The 19299-nt window shown below is 47.8% G+C and overlaps 1 protein-coding gene across 2 annotated transcripts in view; it reads left to right on the forward strand.

Annotated features, from left to right (window-relative positions):
- The first annotated feature begins 18 nt into the window (after positions 1 to 18).
- The window catches only part of DNAJC16 (DnaJ heat shock protein family (Hsp40) member C16), a 32155-nt gene continuing 12874 nt past the window's right edge, over positions 19 to 19299 (forward strand). Inside the window, exons 1-9 of one of the 2 annotated variants that reach the window (XM_083628638.1) lie at positions 19 to 165; positions 4558 to 4743; positions 6889 to 6955; positions 9073 to 9412; positions 11451 to 11635; positions 12639 to 12743; positions 14255 to 14413; positions 15270 to 15400; positions 18171 to 18354. In XM_083628638.1, the coding sequence (XP_083484764.1) occupies positions 4577 to 4743; positions 6889 to 6955; positions 9073 to 9412; positions 11451 to 11635; positions 12639 to 12743; positions 14255 to 14413; positions 15270 to 15400; positions 18171 to 18354 (1338 nt within the window). In that variant the 5' untranslated portion in view covers positions 19 to 165; positions 4558 to 4576. Of the gene's footprint in view, positions 335 to 4557; positions 4744 to 6888; positions 6956 to 9072; positions 9413 to 11450; positions 11636 to 12638; positions 12744 to 14254; positions 14414 to 15269; positions 15401 to 18170; positions 18355 to 19299 lie in introns of both variants that reach the window. The other variant, XM_083628639.1, reaches the window with a different exon arrangement.

Here is a 19299-nt window from a genome sequence, read left to right on the forward strand (position 1 = left end):
GCCCCACCTCCCGTCCTTTACCTCCTTTTCTCCCGCCCGTCTGTCAAGGGAGGCGGGCCTTCGCCGCGCCGGAAGTGAGCGCTCGCTGCGCCATCTCTATGGTAACGGCGGCCAGAGGCGGGGCCGCCGAGCCGGAAGTTGGGACCGGGGAGACAGGAGCCTAGGGTGGGTATTTGCGAGCGCCCTTCCTGCCCAGTCCGCCCCACAGAGGCGCCCGCTTCTCTCCTCCCACCCGGCGGCGGCGGCGGCGGCGGCTGTCCTAAGTAGCCACGTGACTTGGGGGGGGGTTGAGCGGGAGGGATGACTCTCTAGCCCTCCCAGGCCCTTCTCTCTGGTATGGAGGACTAAAGGTGTGGGGATAATGGGGGGGGGGGGAGATGAAACCGTGGGGAGGGTCCTATCTGGGGCGGGGGCAGAGTCGAGTGTCGTGTCGGGGGACTGCGGGAAGTGCATAATGGGGGGCAGGAGAGAAGGGGCTTAGCCCTGGTGCGATATTGCGTGGTGACAGTTGCAGGGGGGGGAGGGTCCCCTCTTGGAGGGCAGAGGCCTGTGGAGGGGGGGGACATACCTATCTTGCATATGTCCTTTTCGAAACTGCCTCCTGCTGAATTCCCGTCCAAGCTTTTCTCGGAGGAGCTTAAGCTGAGGCGGCATTCGTGGTTGTAGTGGTTAAGCGCTGTAGACTCGTAATCTGGTGAACCGGGTTCGCTTCCCTGCTCCTCCACATGCAGCTGCTGGGTGACCTTGGGCTAGTCACACTTCTCTGAAGTCTCTCAGCCCCACTCACCTCACAGAGTGTTTGTTGTGGGGGAGGAAGGGAAAGGAGAATGTTAGCCGCTTTGAGACTCCTTCGGGTAGTGATAAAGCAGGATATCAAATCCAAACTCCTCTTCTTCTTCTCCCTGACTTGAGTGGGAATTTGGACCTGGGTTGTCCCAGGTCTCCCCTCAACACTCTTTAACCATTTAAGTGTGATGGGGGTGCATCTGCCTTATGTGTGGGGTGGGGGTGGGAGCTTGCTGTGTTTAGATCCTTGGTGAGGACTGTCCAACCATGATCATTAACGGAAACCTCCGCTCTCACCCTAATTTTATTATTTCTGTTGATGTACTTTGGGGAGGCTAACAGCCTAGTTGACGAAGCGCGCACACAGTTATAAAACCCAATACAAATGTTTTATGCAGTTGTTTCAGTTTTACAGAGCTATGAGTTATAGCCATGGAATACAATATGCCATTATGAAGTGGGCAAAAATACAAATGGTCATGAGTAGCAGGAGTTCTGCAAGTCGGGATTCTCACTGAGGGCAAACGAAAGGGGATGGGACTCTCTCTTCCGCGTCCTGCTTGCATGTGGGAAGCTGTCCTGTTCCCATTCTGCATTGGTTTATGTACCATAACTCAGTCTTGCCTACGCCAGTGTTTTTCAACCTTAGGTTGCCAAATGTTGTTGGACTGCATCACCCCTGACCGTTGGCTAAGGTGGCCTAGGATAATGGGAGTTGTAGTCCAACCTAGCCTAGCCTGGTGAATAAACCTGGACCTTTCTCGACACAAAACATGTTCAACCGATGCTCCTAACACATGTAAGAAGTTCCCTTTCAATGTACCAGATCACTGGGACATCTCACTCAGTGTTGGCTACATGCTGATGGAGAGTTGCTTTGCAAAGTTTCAGAAAGGGGTCTTCTCCATGCTCCCATCACACATACACACATCCCTATTGATTGAACCTGGGATCTTTTGCATGTAAATATTATTCTTCTGAGCTACAACTCTTATGTATTTTGTTATTAACCATGATCAGGAGGGAACCTCCTCTGAGTATTAGATGCTGTTAGTGACAGCAACAAGGGAAGGCTCTGCTTGTGAGCTTTCCAGAGGTAACTGGCTGGCCTGGAAATAGAAGTCTGGATGAGTATCTACCATTATAGTTTAATGGAATGGAGCAGGGATGCTTCTTAGGACTGGGTGCTGAGGGCTGTTTGCACAAGAAAACAGTTCCCTTCATGGGATTTTTTGTGAGACTTGTAGAACCTGCTGGAAGTCAGAATGCGGGATTTCATTGGTTTCTGCATGAAAAGAATGTTCTACTGATACTCGTACTGTTTTCTGTTTCCAGTGTATTCTGTAGCATAAAGTACCAAAACTATATCCAGACTTTTGAAACCTGTTTTGGTGGTGTGGATGTTCCAAGAAAAAAACCTGGAAATGTTTCCTATCTAGATTAGAGTATTTTCTGATGCCCTACAGAGTAATCTAGTTTAGCATGTTTATTTTTAGGGATTTTTTGGGGGTGGAAAATGAAGGCCAGTGTTTATTGCTGGCATCTCAAAATGTGAAAACCCCTGCCCCAATTTGAAAAGATTATTTTCTCATACATCTATATATTTGAGTAGGAATAATAACTTCAATGCAATTTCTTGTATTTGATGATTAGTCCATAAAATCTTATGCTGTATAAAATTTGTTAGTCTATGCCACAAGATTCTTTGCTATTTTTGCTGCAACATAGCTGCCACTCTATAAATCTCTTCTATGTTACACTAGCCCAACATCATTCTTCATTGGGTTTGGGATGAATGTTTTGCCATTTCGTCTCCTGCCTGTAGTCCTTGGCTTTATGTATATGTGGGGAGTGAAATCTGTTTTAGGATCATTCTTAGAGGCAAGTCTCATTGAGTTCAGTAGGAATCATTCTGGGTAAATGTGCATAGGATTGACACTTTAGCCTTCAGGTGAAACAAGTTTTTTTCAGTGTTGTCATTTTCCTATAAAGTTTTGAACTGAAACATTTTCCAGTGTCCTGAATTAATTAGGATAAGATTTGGCATATTTTACTTACATTAAGTAAACAAAAATAATACACATGCCATATTCATTTTTCACACCATGTCCCCAAATATTTGTGTTTTCTTGGTGGGGAGAAGAAATTAGCAAAGCACATTTTTAATGTGGTTTTATATGTTCAAACAAATTCAGAGCTTGGGTTGGATATTATTATTAGTGGACTGTTTGTCACCGTTTTAAGGCATGGCAACTCCTAACTTCCTTTACATTAGTTACATTTTAAGGAGACATTGGAAATAGTTAATGCACTCCTTTTAGCAAAAGAGGTGAGAAGCTATTTATGTATGCTTCCTAGGAATGGTCACCTGAAAAATGTTAATTACAACTTTTGAAAGTGCCTGGTTTGATTGGTGTTGGCTGAGTTCACAAGCAGCCTTAAAATTATGACTTACCAATCATGGATTTGTTCAGCCTAAATAAATCACAACCCTAGCTTTAGATATAATGCAGAGCTACTCCTTTCTTGGTTTATTGATCTGCTCGTGCCAAGGGAGAAGCAAAAGGGAAGCAGTTGGGCTGTGTGTGCTGGCACATAGTATGAACACATTATGGTTTATTCAGCTAAAAATCTTGGCTTACTGTTATGTGCAAATGCAGTCATTGTGTCCATTCATTATAACTGGTTTGATGAAGATGCATTTCCAGAAATGGAGGTTCATCCATAGTGAAATAAAATGGTGGAAAATATTCTGATTTCTGATGCCACCAATTGCTCTCCTTAGTTACTGTTATGTATTCACCCCCTTCCCCCCTCAGTTTCCTTGACTGAGGACCATTTAAGCTCCATCCAGGTGTCTGTTTGGCCGGCCAGTCTTGCAGCTCACATGTAGCTTTGGGAAAGGGATGACCCCTGTGCTCAAAGTGAGAGAAGAAAAAGGGATTTGGGTGGTTAGGTTAGGCCAGACTCAGGTAGGCCCCCTTGAAAAGAAGCAGGATGGTAATCATCATCATCATCATCACCATAATCATAATAAATTATTTATACCCTGGCCAGGACCGGGCTCGGGGCGGCTAACATCAAAATATAAAATACGTTAAAAACATAAAGTCAACCAATCAATTAAAATACAGGTTAAAATCAGATTAAGATCAAAATAAAATCTGATGGCAACCCACGAATTATAACTATAGGGGTTGGGGACATTAAGCGCTCACCAGGCCCAACTGTTTGTGCTGGTCTTATATGGGCCGGAGGAGTTAGGGAGGCCACTTACATGCAGGGTCTTATAAAAGGATCTTATGAAAGGAAGATCTAATAAAAGGAGGGGGGTCAGACTGGGCCCTGACCAAAGGCATGGCGGAACAGCTCCGTCTTGCCGGCCCTGTGGAAAGATGTCAAATCCTGCAGGGCCCTGATCTCTTGCAGCAGAGTGTTCCACCAGGCTGGGGCCAGGCCCTGGTATCCAGCCCCACCCCACTTCAATGGCTGGGATGGCCTCAGTCCCTCCAAATCTATCTGTGTAGAGGGTCAAAATGAGTTTTAAAAGAAGAAGCGGCAGTGTTATCATCAGAGTTCTCTGAAAGGCTGTGAGAATTGTAGGAGTCTAGAATGGAATCAAAGTTTCAGGGCCGCAATGGAGGTGAAAGGGAAGGTGGTGACCATTGCAGAAAGAAGCAGCCAGGCCTACGACTTGGGACCTTGCACCTGTATTGCAACTTTCCAATGTCTCATCCTATATTTTCTCCCTTTGAAATCTCTTCTGTACAGGTTACCTGCAGGGGAAAAAATGGAAATGAAACGGCTAAGCGTCTCCCTGGTTGTGGTTTTGTTCCTTGTCCTGGTCCTGCAGATCTTGTCTGCTGTCGATTTTGATCCATATCGGATCCTTGGAATCAGCAGGACAGCTAGTCAGGCGGACATTAAAAAGGCCTATAAGAAGCTTGCCCGGGAATGGTGAGTGATTCATGAAATGGAGCTGGAATCACAGTGTATCATGCTTAGCTGCTGTGCTGAAAAACCGCCCGCCTCCTCCTTAAAGGCCTGCCAGCCTTTCTTATCATGTTGTGCACAGCTGTAGGCAGCATGAAAAACGAGTGTTAGTTGGGGTAAAGAACCCAACCAGAGCCCAGAGGTCCATAGATGTTGACTTACTAGCGAGCCATTATTTTGGGTTGCTGCCAGTCCTCCACCTTCTGGCATGCACAGAGGGCTTGGAAGAACATCAGGGTTATCCCTCATTTGTGCAGGGTATGGAGGAGTTAAGAAACAGTAGGAGTCCTGCTGTTTTTTCCCTGCTGAAGAGCTTCAGCTGAAATTAGACCTTCTGGGTGTCCTGCTTGCCAGATAGCTGGATGCACTTGCCCCTGCTGAGCTGCTAAATTTGTGGTTGCCTGCCCAAGCCCTAAGGACAGAAGGAGCTCTGTGCTGTTGGTAAAAAGGGAGCAAGCAAATCAAGGTGCCTCAAGGAGGAATACTAGGGAAAGTACTAGGGACGCGGGTGGCGCTGTGGTCTAAACCGCAGCCTCTTGGGCTTGTTGATTGGAAGGTCCGCGTGATGGGGTGAGCTCCTGCTGCTCTGTCCCAGCTTCTGCCAACCTAGCCGTTCAAAAACATACCAGTGCAAGCAGATAAATAGGTACCGCTGTGGTGGGAAGGTAAATGGCATTTCTGTGCACTCTGGCACTCGTCACAGTGTCCCATTGCGCTAGAAGTGGTTTAGTCATGTTGGCCACATGACCTGGAAAAGCTGTCTGTGGACAAACACCAGCATCTTCGGCCTGAAGCGAAGCGAGATGAGCATTGCACCTCATAGTCGCCTTTGACTGGACTTAATTGCCCAGGGGTCCTTTAACTTTACCTACCTTACTAGGAAAAGTATGTGCTGGAGGTCAAATACAGGGAGGCCTACCGTATTTTTCGCTCTATAGGACACACTTTTTCCCCTTCAAAAATGAAGGGGAAATGTGTGTGCGTCCTATGGAGCGAAGACGCCATAGCCCTGCGACCCTCTCCCGGCTGGAGAGGTGACGCGCGCCTATGGCAGGAGCCTCCATAGGTGCGCGTCACCTCTCCACCTGGGAGAGCGCGCGCGGGGCTAAAGCAGCCCCCCGCGACCCTCTCCCGGCTGGAGAGGTGACGCGCGCCTATGGCAGGAGCCTCCATAGGTGCGCGTCACCTCTCCACCCGGGAGAGCGCGCGCGGGGCTAAAGCAGCCCCCCGCGACCCTCTCCCGGCTGGAGAGGTGATGCGCGCCCATGGCAGGAACCTCCATAGGCGCGCGTCACCTCTCCACCCGGGAGAGCGCGCGCGGGGCTAAAGCAGCCCCCCGCGACCCTCTCCCGGCTGGAGAGGTGACGCGCGCCCATGGCAGGAACCTCCATAGGCACGCGTCACCTCTCCACCCGGGAGAGCGCGCGAGGGGCTAAAGAAGCCATAGCCCCGCGACCCTCTCCCAGCTGGAGAAGTGACGCGTGACTATGGCAGCAGCCTCTCCGCTGCACCTTTCCGCTGCTCCCTGACCTGCTCTTTGGGGCTGGTGGTGGGCTTCCCCCCGCCAGCCCCAAAGCGCAGGTCGAAAGGAACCTGAAGCCTGGAGAGCGAGAGGGGTCGGTGCGCACCGACCCCTCTCGCTCTCCAGGCTTCCAAGGTAGCCGCCTGAACGCACCTTAAACGGCACCTTGTTTTAGAGCGGGAAAACAAGAGGGGGAAAATTCTCCCACTCTCTGCGCAGCGCCTCCTGCCACTTCGCTGAAGGGGCGCTGGGCAGAGAGCGGAATAATTTTTTTCCCTTGTTCTCCCCCCTCTAAAACAAGGTGCGTCCTATTGTCCGGTGCGTCCTATGGTGCGAAAAATACGGTAGGTAGCAGTCTGTTGACTTTGTCTTTGCATATGAAATGTTTGCGCCTTAATTAGTGCCAATTCTCTCTTCGCATCAGGAATCGACCCCCTGTAGTAAATCTGTTGAAACATCAAACAGATTTAGCCTTAGTGACATATTCTTTAATTAGTGTCAGTTCTGCCTGCACAGTGCCAGGGTTGAACTAAACCCAACAGCCTTGTGATCAAACTGCTCATGGTCTTGTTTTCTTTCCATTCCAGGCATCCTGACAAAAATAAGGACCCAGGAGCAGAAGATAAGTTCATACAAATTAGCAAGGCTTATGAGGTATCAGGCACACTTTTCTAACTTTGTGTTTTCATATTTGAGTATTTAAGGCTTCTGTTTTAAATGCAGCCTTTACTGTAAGGATGGGCAGTCCTGCCTCTTCCCTTCCCTGGTTCTGGTGTTCTAATTTAATACAGTGGTGCCCCGCAAGACGAATGCCTCGCAAGACGAAAAACCCGCTAGACGAAAGGGTTTTCCGTTTTTCGATGCGCTTCGCAAGAAAGATGAATTTCCCTATGGGCTTGCTTCGCAAGACGAAAACGTCTTGCGAGTCTTGCGATTTTTTTCGCGTTCCCCCCCTTTTTCTAAGCCGCTAAGCCGCTAATAGCCTTTTAGCCGCTAAGCCGCTAAGCCTTTAATAGCCGCTTAGCTGCTAAACCGCTAATAGCGCTAATCCGCTAAGCCGCTAATAGGGTTGCTTCGCAAGACGAAAAATCCGCTAGACGAAGAGACTCGCGGAACGGATTATTTTCGTCTTGCGAGGCACCACTGTACCTGCTGCAGTTTTGCCCTGGCATGCCACACATGTAAATCCATAAATGTTACAGTGCCCAAAGTGATCACACTTGAGAGTAAAATCTTACTGAGTTTCAATCAATCGTTTTATTTTTGTACATAATTGCAAAAGATACATAATTAGCAAAAGTAGTCATACACATTAATTAAAACACCCAAAAGTACACATTGAGCAATTTCCACTTAAATCATATATATATAGAAAGTAAAGATACAAAAAATTAATATCGGTAACAGCAGCAACCTCCTCCTCCAACAAAACTCCCTAAACAATACCGCAACCCAAGAGTTTGTTCAGCAGCCTCGGCTTTCGTAGCTGGAGTCAGTCAGGGCCCCGCCCTCTCAGGCCAGGTGGAAAAAAGCCTGCAGGGCAGGGAGCAGGTCTTCCAGAACTCACAGGCAAGGTGGTTTAACAGGACTTGCTTCCTAGTTAACTGGGTATAATCATGGTCTAAGGGGCAAATTAGATGACTTAACAAGAGATAAGAACAAAGGAAGATAGCTACCATGGCAATATCCATTGATAGTCCCATCTTCCTCGGGTTTGTCTTGCCTAGGGGTAGCCAACGTGGTGCCCTCCATATGTTGGACTGCACCTGCCATCATCCCTGGCTGGGGTTGATGGGAATCGAACTTCAACAACTGAACATTGGCTAACTATAATCCAATCCCCTTTTAAATCATCTTGTGGCAATGGGTTCCATGAGTTAGTTACATCTTGTGTGAAGAACTGCTTTCTCTTGTCAGTCTTGAATCAGCTGGCAATCAACTTATTGGGTGATACTTAAGTTTTAGTATTATGAGGGGGTGTTCTAGCCCAGCTTTCCCAACCTTGGTGCTTTCTGGATGTTTTGTACTACAACTTCCATAATCCTGACCAGTGGCCATGCTAGCTGGGGCTGATGGGAGTTGTAGTCCAAAATATCAGGAGAGCACCATTTAGATAATGGGCCTGTTTTAGTGGTGGTGGAATTTAGCCATCTGGATAAAGTTCACCACCACCAAAACAGATGTACGTTTGCAGATTGAAAAAAAGGAAAAAACCCCCACAAAACTAGGATTAGTGTGGAAATACGGTAACTAGGATTAATATGGAGATCCTGGCATGGAATTTTCATCTTGTAATGTCTTTTGAAAAGTAGTGTTTAAAATGTTATTATCACAGCAATGATATTCCTCCAAGGAACTCAAGTTGGCGTACATGGTTTTCTCTTACCTCATGTTATCCTCACAACAACCCTGTGAGGTAGGTAGGTTAGGTAGGTGAGTGACTGGCCCACGGTCACCCAGTGAGCTTCATGGCCAAGTGTGGATTTGAACCCTGGTCTCTCTCAGGTCCTAGTCCAAACACTAACCACTATACCACACTACCTGTTCTATTTACATAAGGCTATCCAAGTACATTGGGTTGGATCCAGGCTGATTTGGTTGAATTTAGACCCTGTTGAAATAGGCAGGATGCAGTCATGACTTGTTGCAGAGGTTTCATTGGGACGCTTATTCAGTTAACTTAACCTGGACCCAGCCCATCGCTCCTTAGTGTTTCACAAAGCATAAACCGGTAGCATACACTTAAGAGCGTTGGTGTTTGTCCCAAACAGATCCTGTCCAATGAGGAAAAGAGATTAAATTTTGACCGCTATGGCGATGTGGGGGAGAACCAGGGCTACCCCCATCAGCAACAGTCCCAGCACCGCCCGTTCCACCACTTCCACGAGAGCTTTTATTTCGACGAATCCTTTTTCCACTTCCCGTTCAACTCGGACCGCCGCGACTCCTCCGACGAGAAGTACTTGCTGCACTTCTCACACTACATCAACGAGATTCTGCCCGACAGTTTCAGAAAACCCTACCTCATCAAGATCACATCGGACTGGTGCTTTAGCTGCATCCACATTGAGCCCGTGTGGAAGGAGGTGGTCCAGGAACTTGAAGGGCTGGGTAAGAAGAGAAATGTGTTTGGATTTGCATCACCTGCATTTGGGGCAGAAAAATGCATGATTCTACCCTCTCCCTGGCCAGTTTGAAGCCAGTTTGCTCACTAGAAAATGCACGGACGTAGGGTTTAGCTAATCTCCAAAGGGCAAGCCCCCCCCACCCTCTTGAGACACATAAACCAAGTTTACACCATACATTTAAAGCACTATGATGCTCATTTAAACAGCCACCCCACCCCCCAAAAAATCCTGGTAGCTCTAATTTGTTAACGATGCTGAGAGTTGTTAGGAGGCCCCTATTCTGCTCTTGAGAGATACCATTCCTAAAATTCCCTGAAATCAATGGACCTGATTTTGTCATGTCCATGAATTTCAGTGGGTCTTTCTACTGGATTCAACCCAGGGTTCTTGGTTTACTTGTAAGGTTGTGGTGGAACAGAGGTGGCCTCATAGGGTGCTGAGTCAGGCAATTGAGGGCTTTGCAGGACATCACCATCCATTTGTATTTGGCCTGAGTTTTTCTTTCAGAGTCTGGCTGCGTCTTCCCTGGGCTGCAGCTGCAGTAATTCAAAAGCAGTGTGCTCTGAGAGGGCCACTCCAATGTGCCTTGTGAAATAAATGAATTGAGTTACAAAAGGCTATTGTGGAGCTAGTGTGCTCACTCACGGAAAAGGTTTCCCGCTGCATGGCTGCATGACTCCCTGTTCTGGCCTTGCCTGCTTCCAGTCATCCTGTACTGAGGAGTGTTAGTTCCCCCCCCCTCTCTCTCTCCCCTCTCTCTCTCACTCTCTCTGCATTGGTGGTAACTGGATTGTTCCATCACTCCCAATTCAGTGACAAAACAAAACAAATCCTGCCCAGAGAAGAGGCTTTATGAAACATCACTACTCTGGGGCATTCATCTAACTTCCTTGCATTACATATTCCATTAATATAAACAGTGTGGGTTGTATTTGGCTGAGTCCTACTCAGATTAGACCTGCTGAAATTAATAAAACCTAACTTGGTCACATCCATTTCATATCACCTGCACAACTGACTTCCTTCTTCACTTGTTTCTGGAATTCTTACTGTAAAAGCAAAACTTTTCAGGGGCAAAAGTGTGCCTTGGCTCATGGAAGATTGAGTAAACGCTGCCCTGGTTGCTGCATCAAGCCTCTGCATCAAGTCGAGTTCTGTTGGAGCCTGAGGCTTGCCAAGGAAGGAGGGAGTGCCTAGTCACTGGTCCTAGCCAAGCAGACAGTATGCAGGACCTTGGACAGCTCCAGGGAGCCCTGCTATGGTAGCTATGATGTTAGAGCCGTGTTTCTCAATGTGGGTGACATCACACAATTTTTGTTCTTTTTGAAGAAGTTCTTTTGGAACCCATTTGGGCCATAAGCCACCATTTTTTCTCCTTTGAGGTCTCCTCTTCATATTCTTACATTTGAACAGGAATACCTACCTGTTTTGAACCTGTATAATGTGGTCTTTGAAGGTGCGCTTCCATCACCAGTCGGCAGGTTGGCACAGAAAGCGCATCTTCAGAGGAAGTTGATTTGACTGCCAGCCACCTTGCCTGCCAGACCTCCTTTGAACTTTGACACGTGTCAATCGTCTGCTGTCATCAGGTGACTGATAGGTGGGTGGTCCTTCCCTCCTGTCAAATGGCCCACAGGGGGACTTGGACCCAGTCCCCCACCTCTGCTTTCACACAGAGCTGCTCAGTCTTATTCATAGGAAGCTGGCTTCCATTGTGATTGGCTATTGGTTCATCTAGTTTGGTACATTGACTGGCAGCAGTTCAGCAGAGTTGAAGATGTTAGGAACTGGACCTTTTTTATGCAGTACTTATTCTCTACCACTGAGCTACAACCTTTCCGTTACTGCTTCTGCTGCTGCAAAAAATGCACTAGCAGTTAATCCCTGTCCCTTGAGGCTCCTAGATGCTACAGTAAACATGTGATCACAGACTTCCGATGTTTTAGATTCCCTGAAGTTGTTAGAGACCATAGGAGAGAAGATTAATTCTTCTTTATGGTATCCTTCCTTCCCTCATTCAGGAGTGGGGATTGGCGTTGTTCATGCTGGCTATGAGAGGCGCTTGGCACATCACCTAGGAGCACACAGTACACCATCCATCCTGGGACTTATCAATGGGAAAATTACCTTTTTCCACAATGCAGTTGTTCGGGAGAATCTGCGGCAGTTTGTGGAAAGCCTACTTCCGGGTAACCTTGTTGAGAAGGTGATTATTGCCTCCTGATTTATTTTAAGCTCCTCTTTGCTATTTTCTGTTTTTGTTTTCCTTAGCATTTTATTAGAGACTTTGTAATCCCCCCCCAAGACATGTGCCACCTAACCTCTTTCCCAATGCTCTCAGATCTTCTGTGGATATTTGGGGGTCTCTTGTGGATTTCGGAATTACCCTGTTCTCTATACAGTGGGGGGCTACATAATATCCAGAGCAGGGAAATGGGTATTGATGATTCAGTCTCATGGGATCCTGGGTTTAAAGTGAGTTGTTGCCAAGTCTAGAAATCCCATCCTTTGGTTAACAAAGCTCCAGTAGCAACTCATTGGCCAGGTTTGTACAGAATGCGAAAGCCAGGATCAGTTCAGGATCAGCCTCACAGATAAGCAGAGCTACTGTGGCTTGTTTTGCCTAAGGTTGGCTTTGTTTTTCTAGCCACTCTTGCATGGCACCTCTGTAGCTGAACAACCATCTGGATCAGGGTGCTGGAGCAAACCAGTATAAAGTCAAAGTCGTGGGTTTTGAGGTAACAAGGAACCATGTTTGATGCAAGCCAAGTTTCTTAAGCCAGCTTCAATCCATGATTTTATATTGTGGTTTGCTGGTCACAGGCAAACCATAGTTAACTGGCTGAATAGGTTTGGATGTATAAACAAACCACAGTTGAGCTCAATAAACCATGGCTTTACAATACCGTTGTGTCTTTCTGTGCTGCATTTAGTTGGCATTAACATCAGGAGGTCCATGTATCTCCTGCCACAGTATTCCCCAAATGGTGCCCTCCAGATATTTTGGACTACTTAGCCCATCCAATACAGCCATTGGGAGCTCCAGTCCAAAACGAGGAGGACACCAGGTGGGGAGAGGCTGTCCTAGCATACCATGTCATTTGGCCCTTAGATGCAAGTTTGCAACTTACCCTTTTAAAAAAATCTGAATCTGAAACAGCATTCCGTGTTTGATGACTGAGACTGATCATTTCTGTTTTACGTTGAAGATTACAGATAAAAACTACGTCAAATTCCTGTCGAACTGGAAGAAAGAGAACAAACCCCATGTGCTTCTCTTTGATCACATGCCCCTCGTCCCTCTGTTATACAAGGTAAAGGCTCTGCTCTGTACCTGGTTTTTGCCGCTTAGTAAGAAATGGGGCGGGGGAGGGGAGGTCCTCTGGCTTCCTTTGTAGGTGCGTAGCTGTATTAAGATGTTGTACCAAAAAGAACAGAGTCACATGGCACCGTAAAGACAAAAAGCTTACTTTGGCATAAGCCATCCTTTCCCAACTTGGTGTCCTCCAGGTGTCTTGGATTACAACTCCCATCAGCCCCAGCCAGCACAGCTGGGGAAGACTGGCAAAAGCTCTGTGGAACATTTTATCAGATGCCTCCTTTCTGCAGACCTGGAAGTGCCTGGATCCTCTGAAACAGCCTTCCAGGGGCTCAGTATTCTGCAGTGGTGTGCAGCAGTGGCATAACATGGGTTGCTGGCGACCAGAGCGGGGCAAGTGTTGCACCCCCTGGTGGACTGGGCAGCTGGAGTGGAGGCGCGTTCTGGGGGGCATGTGCAGAGCCCGCAAGGCACGTGGCTTCTGGCGCTGATGGTGGCGGTCGTTGCATGCCTTCTTGGCTTGGCAGCTCCATCACCATCCGGCATGGCCACCTTCACCAACCACAAGGAGAAAGAGGCGCCACCCCAGCCCTGAAGGCCTGGCCTGGGCATGGCTTTGCTCCGAAAAGCAACAGAAGCTCAGCCATGCAGCCTCAATGAAGGAGCCTGTCATGGGGGCTCCTGGTTGTACCCCTCAGAATTACACCCAGGGCCACTGCCCCCACCACCACCACCTCCACGCTACACCACTGGAGTAAGGGACCACAGAACAGAGGTAGAGCACATTATATGGATTCCAGAGGCCAGCAGGCTCAATCTCCAGCTGTCAAAGTAGACAGTACTGGACTAGACGGACAGTAGAAGGCAGCTGATTATGTTTGGTTATTGCCGCTGTCAAAGAGACCCTGCCCTATTGTCACTGGGGGCTAAGAAGTCCAGAGGAGGAAATTGTGAAAGCTTTGGAATGAACATAAGAACATAAGACAAGGCTACTGAATGACTGACCCATCCAGTCCAGCATCCTGTTATCACCCTGGCCAACCAGATGCCTGTGGGAAACCCACAAGCAGGACCTGATCACAAGAGCACTCTTAAATCCTCACCCCACCCCACCCTGTGGTTTCCAGCAGGGTTTGGCAAATCCCTTCCTCTGCCTTCAACCCCTGGTCTGTATTCTTTTCTGTGCAGAACTGCATGCACACAACTAGCAGGCACATCTCCTTGTCATTCGCTTCCTTGAATGTGGGTATGGCTGTAGCTCAGTGGTGAAGGCCCCAGCTTCAGTCCCTGGCATCTCCAGGTAGAACTGAGAAAAAGATACTGGAGAGCCACTGCCAGTCAGTGTAGACAGTACTGAGCTAGATAGACCAATAGCTCTGACTCAGTAGAAGGCAGCTTTCTATGTTCCTGTGTAACAGTAGAGTAAAGACAGAGTGGGTTCATGTCTATGTGTTGCACGTAATGTACCATGTAGCCCAACTGCATCCACCTCCCCTTTCTTTCCAGCTGACAGCGTTTGCTTACAGAGATTACCTGTCCTTTGGATATGTGTACGTTGGGCTCCGAGGTACAGAAGAGCTGTCCAGCCAGTATAACATCAATGTCTACACGCCCACCATGATGGTGTTCAAAGAGCATGTCAATAAGCCTGCTGATGTCATCCAGGTACAGTACGGCAGCCGTAAGCAAGGCTGCTTATGTGAGAACTCTGGCCCTAACAGGCAGGTAGCCAATACTCAGCCAAACTTGTTTCTACGGTGTTGATAAGGATGCTTCAGATAGCTCCACCAGTCTCCATGACAACTTACAACGTCTTGTAAGCAAAGCACAGATCCTTACCTTAAAGAAGTTGCAAATCAAATCTAGACATTTTGGGGAACCTGCAACAAAAGTTTGCAGTGCAGATGGATCCAGTGTTAGTCCTACTCATAGTAGACCCACTGAAATTAATGAACATGACTGACTTAGGTTCTTCAATTTCAGTGGGTATACTGTTGTGTAGGACAAAGGCTAGATACAACCCACTCTGTTTAGGACTGCAGACCTTACTTAACTAGGGCTGCAATCCTTACCCGGTTACATGGGAGGAAGCACCATTCAATTCAGTAGTACCTCTGAGCAGACTTGATTAGGGTTACACTGTTTAGTCCTTAAACAATTTTGAAATAAAATTAATCAGGAAGTTCCTATTTAAGGGCATTCTGGCTCCCCCACCCCACCCCCTGCCAGTTTGGCCAGTTTGGTTTGGGAGTGTTTTTGTGTGACAAAGAATGATGGGGCTTGCCTTTTAAATATATATATATTCTTTCTAGCAACACATAAGTAGTTTTTGTGTTATTAAATTGTGAGTTTATCTGGCAGTTCCTTCCACATCTCAGAAGGGTGTATACCTTGATGGTGGTCTGTAATCTGCTGAACTATTTTGGTAACCTGCAAATGTATTTAAAAGGCACATGAATCATCATCTGAAAATTCTGTGGTTGGTTGACAACTTGTTGGGGGTGTGTGTGTTGTTTTCCAGGCCCGAGGCATGAAGAAGCAGCTTATTGATGACTTCCTGTCTCAGAACAAGTTCCTCATGGCATCTAGGCTCACCAGCCAGAAGCTTTTTCAGGAGTTGTGTCCTGCAAAGAAGTCTCACAGGCAGCGCAAGTAAGGCTCGTGGTGGTAGTGATGCTCCTCCATAGTGTGTTTGGTTTTGTAGGGGTTATTTCATAGAATCATAGAATCATAGAGTTGGAAGAGACCACAAGGGCCATCGAGTCCAACCCCCTGCCAAGCAGGAAACTGCTTATTTGGGGACTTTCAAGTCCCTTCTCAGAATGGGATACTGAGAGCTGCTGGAGAATCTAGGCCTAAAAAAATTTGCAGCTGGAAAAGCAGAACTCTGCAGCTGCTGATGCATTTACTTAACCAGTTTCAAGTATTTTTGGGGTTGCACAGTAAAATTGTTGGGCAGGTTTTGTAAGGTAAGGCGAGTTCAGAGTGACTTGACTTCCTTACCTTCCTCCCCCTGCCCTTTTAAACGTTCTGCAGAGAAGATATTTGGGGTTTTTTTGCAGAGGGCAGGGGCGGGGTAGGAATTTAATAAGAGAGATTAGCTTTCACTCTCTTTCTTCCATAAACAATTCTTTATATGAGCAGAGTCCAGATTGCCCCAGTAATGTGCAGGAACTAAGAACTGCAATTTGCAAATCTCTGTCCTCACGTGACCTCCAACGAAGCAAGCCTTGCTCATGCTGAATGCTGAAAGAGAGCAGAGTGCTGATGCTGTTTCAGCAACAGTCAAACTTCGACTGGGCTTATATAGAAGCAGCAGGGTCTGTTCTGATTGCGAAGGGTTCAGTCCATTCCAGCAGACTCACTCAGGCCGCCCAGGGAAGAATCTGGTTGTACTGGGTCTTCTGTGATGCAATTCTTGTAAGTCAGAGAATGGCAGTGTGACACCCTTAGGCCAGAGGGGCACAGGTACCATGGGCTCACTTAGCAGACCTGATTCTAGGTGTGGCCCTGTGTTCAAATCCCCATCCGACTCAGGAGTCCTTGACTTCAGTACCTGAAGAAAGACGTTCTGACTCAAGGGTCATGATAATGTTGCCATTCCTCTACCAAACCAGTAAAGCCTACAGAGGGTCCCCCACCTCTTTTCCATAGTGCGTTCCTGTGCAGCCTTTCTGCTGCTCTGAGCAGCTCACAAAAATAAAAATACTCCAATAGTTAGCAGCAAAGGTGTGTGAAAACAGCATCTGTCAAACAACTACAAAAAGCACACAACCTTAAGCTTAACGTGCCAGGCGGTGCCTGATCAGATGAACACAGCTAGTGCAGGGGTTGATGAAAGGGGAGAGGTGATCTCAAAAGAGAGAGGGGTCCCCAGGGCTTTAGAAACCAGGTTGGGCTCAGAAACATACTTGCATCCAGGGTGATGGCTACAGTCTGGGCTGAACATATGCAGGCCAGGTTCTACACTAGTGCAGGCTTCTGAGTTGTCTTCAGACCAGCATCCTGCAGAGGGCAGTGCAGTCCTCAAACCTCAAGGTTAGCATGGCTCAGCTGCCTGCAAAGTGTTTACAGAAAAAGAAGTCCCACTGCAGAGTCCCATCACATGGAGCATCCCCACAGGCAATCTACAAGATTCATTGCTCCCCAAGGCCATGGGTTGCCTGAATCCACCCAGTGCTCCCCCCCCCCCCACATTGCTCCAAGGCCTTCTCTTCTCTCAAGAGTTCTCGGACTTTACCATAGTAGCTAGCCTTTGACAGAGGGGCTTGTCCTGGCCTCTTCCAGCATGGGCAAAGTAAAATTGCCTTGCAGATTCTCTTTGCTGAAGCCAGGAGCTTGCTTGAAATCTCAGGGGGAGGGGAGCATATTTTCTGTTGAGGGCCACATTCCCTTGGTGGGTAATCTGACAGGGGTCACTGGCTGGCAGTAGCCGAAACCAGAACCAAAAGTGGGTGAGGCTTCTCTTCTTTCTCTCTGACCCTTTTCCTATCTCTGTGTTGCCTGGGAAAGGACAGGTTTCTCTTGCCAGAGGCCTGAACTGATGGCTTGCAGAGAACTTTCAAAATTAGGCTGAGGGCTGCAGACTAGTAAAGGTAAAGGGACCCCTGACCATTAGGTCCAGTCGTGGCCGACTCTGGGGTTGCGGCGCTCATCTTGCTTTATTGGCCGAGGGAGCCGGCGTACAGCTTCCGGGTCATGTGGCCAAGCATGACAAAACCGCTTCTGGCGAACCAGAGCCGTACACGGAAACGCTGTTTACCTTCCCGCCGGAGCGGTACCTATTTATCTACTTGCACTTTGACGTGCTTTTGAAATGCTAGGTTGGCAGGAGCAGGGACTGAGCAAGGGGAGCTCAACCCGTTGCGGGGATCTGAACCGCTGACCTTCTGATCGGCAAGTCCTAGGCTCTGTGGCTTAACCCACAGCGGCACCCATGTCCCATCTGCAGACTACCCGTTCCTAAAGCGGAAAGGGTTGGAGTCCAAGTTTCCTTGGTTCTGGCTGCATAGTGTTCTGGTCCCAGCCAAGTGACTTGGGAAGGAGTTTGAGCCAGTGTGGTGTAGTGGTTAAGAGCTGTAGACTCGTAATCTGGGGAACCGGGTTCACTTCCCCGCTCCTCCACATGCAGCTGCTGGGTGACCTTGGGCTAGTCACATTTCTCTGAAGTCTCTCAGCCCCACTCACCTCACAGAGTGTTTGTTGTGGGGGAGGAAGGGAAAGGAGAATGTTAGCCACTTTGAGACTCCTTCGGGTAGTGATAAAGCAGGATATCAAATCCAAACTCTTTTTCTTCTTCCCTGTGAACAGTTGCTGTCTCTTTGGGTGTGTGGGTTTGCGGGTGTTTGCCTTCAGTATTGTCAACTAGTCCTATTACGTTTCTGAGAGGGCAGTAATTATCTCTTCCCTCGTGATGTTCTAGGTACTGTGTGGTCTTGATTACCGGCGAGGGCGATAAATACACTGTGAGCTATGAAGCCTTTCTGGCTTTTGCTCTGGCCAACACGAAGGACACCCTGAGGTTTGTGCACATCTACAGCAACTACCAGCCGCAGTTTGGGCACACTTTGCTGATGGACGATGAAAGATTCCACGGGAAGTCAGCTGTGAGTGTCCTGCCTGTGTCCTCCAGCCCAGCTGCGTCTTGCTGGCTCTTTCTAATTCATTGCAAAACGTTCCTTTAGTCCCATGTTTCCTGGGTCAGTTAGCAGCACTTCAGGGAAACATTGTAAGAGAGCTTTATAAAAAAATAATGATTTGAAATGTCAAAAAATTGAACTGAAAACATAAAAAAATGGGTTGAGATGGATCATAAAGCCCTAATTTCACTGCCTTTTCTGCAGGCTGGATCCGCCCAATATGAAGGTTCTTTTTGGCCTAGCCAAAATGGCCTCGCAAGCCAAACAGGGAGACTTGGTAGGCCTAAGTAGGCCAGCGGCCTAGAGATTCTCCTCCTACCCCCCCCCCCATTTTCTTGTGGAAGCATTTTCTTGTAGAAGGCCTGGATGGGAACATAAAGTGTGGGGGGTGGGGGTGGTTACAGGGCTGTGAAAAATAGGGATTAAGTCCATGCATCATTTTGCCACTGCCCGTTCAGGCAGAGAAACCAAGTGGGTGAGGCAATGAATCTCCAACTGCAGGTGATGGCAGAAGGCCAGGTAACTCCCACCTGGATGTAATGGGCCAAAGACACCACTTCTTTATCTGTGCTGTGGGTGCAAAGATATTGGTGTTTCGCAACTTTGACCTGTTGCAGGATCTTAGCCAGACCCAGTTGAATGTAGCAGAGCATACACAGACTTCCAGGAGCGATCAGTTGCAGGAAGGAAGGAGGAAGCAGGAACAAGACGCTGCTACTAGTAACTTGGTTACTTAGAGGTGTTTATTATTTACAGCAGACTCACAAGTTACTATATACAAGAACAGAAACGGATCTTAAACTAGCTCTCTTAACAAACTCCAAACGACTCTCAGAACACCACACTGACCAACACACTACCCAGTCAGGGAAGGTCATGAGTCACCATGCCTGTGTGGAGACCTTAACCAAT

This window comes from Podarcis filfolensis (assembly GCF_964270895.1).
Source record: "Podarcis filfolensis genome assembly, chromosome: 8".
Taxonomy (NCBI): domain Eukaryota; kingdom Metazoa; phylum Chordata; class Lepidosauria; order Squamata; family Lacertidae; genus Podarcis; species Podarcis filfolensis.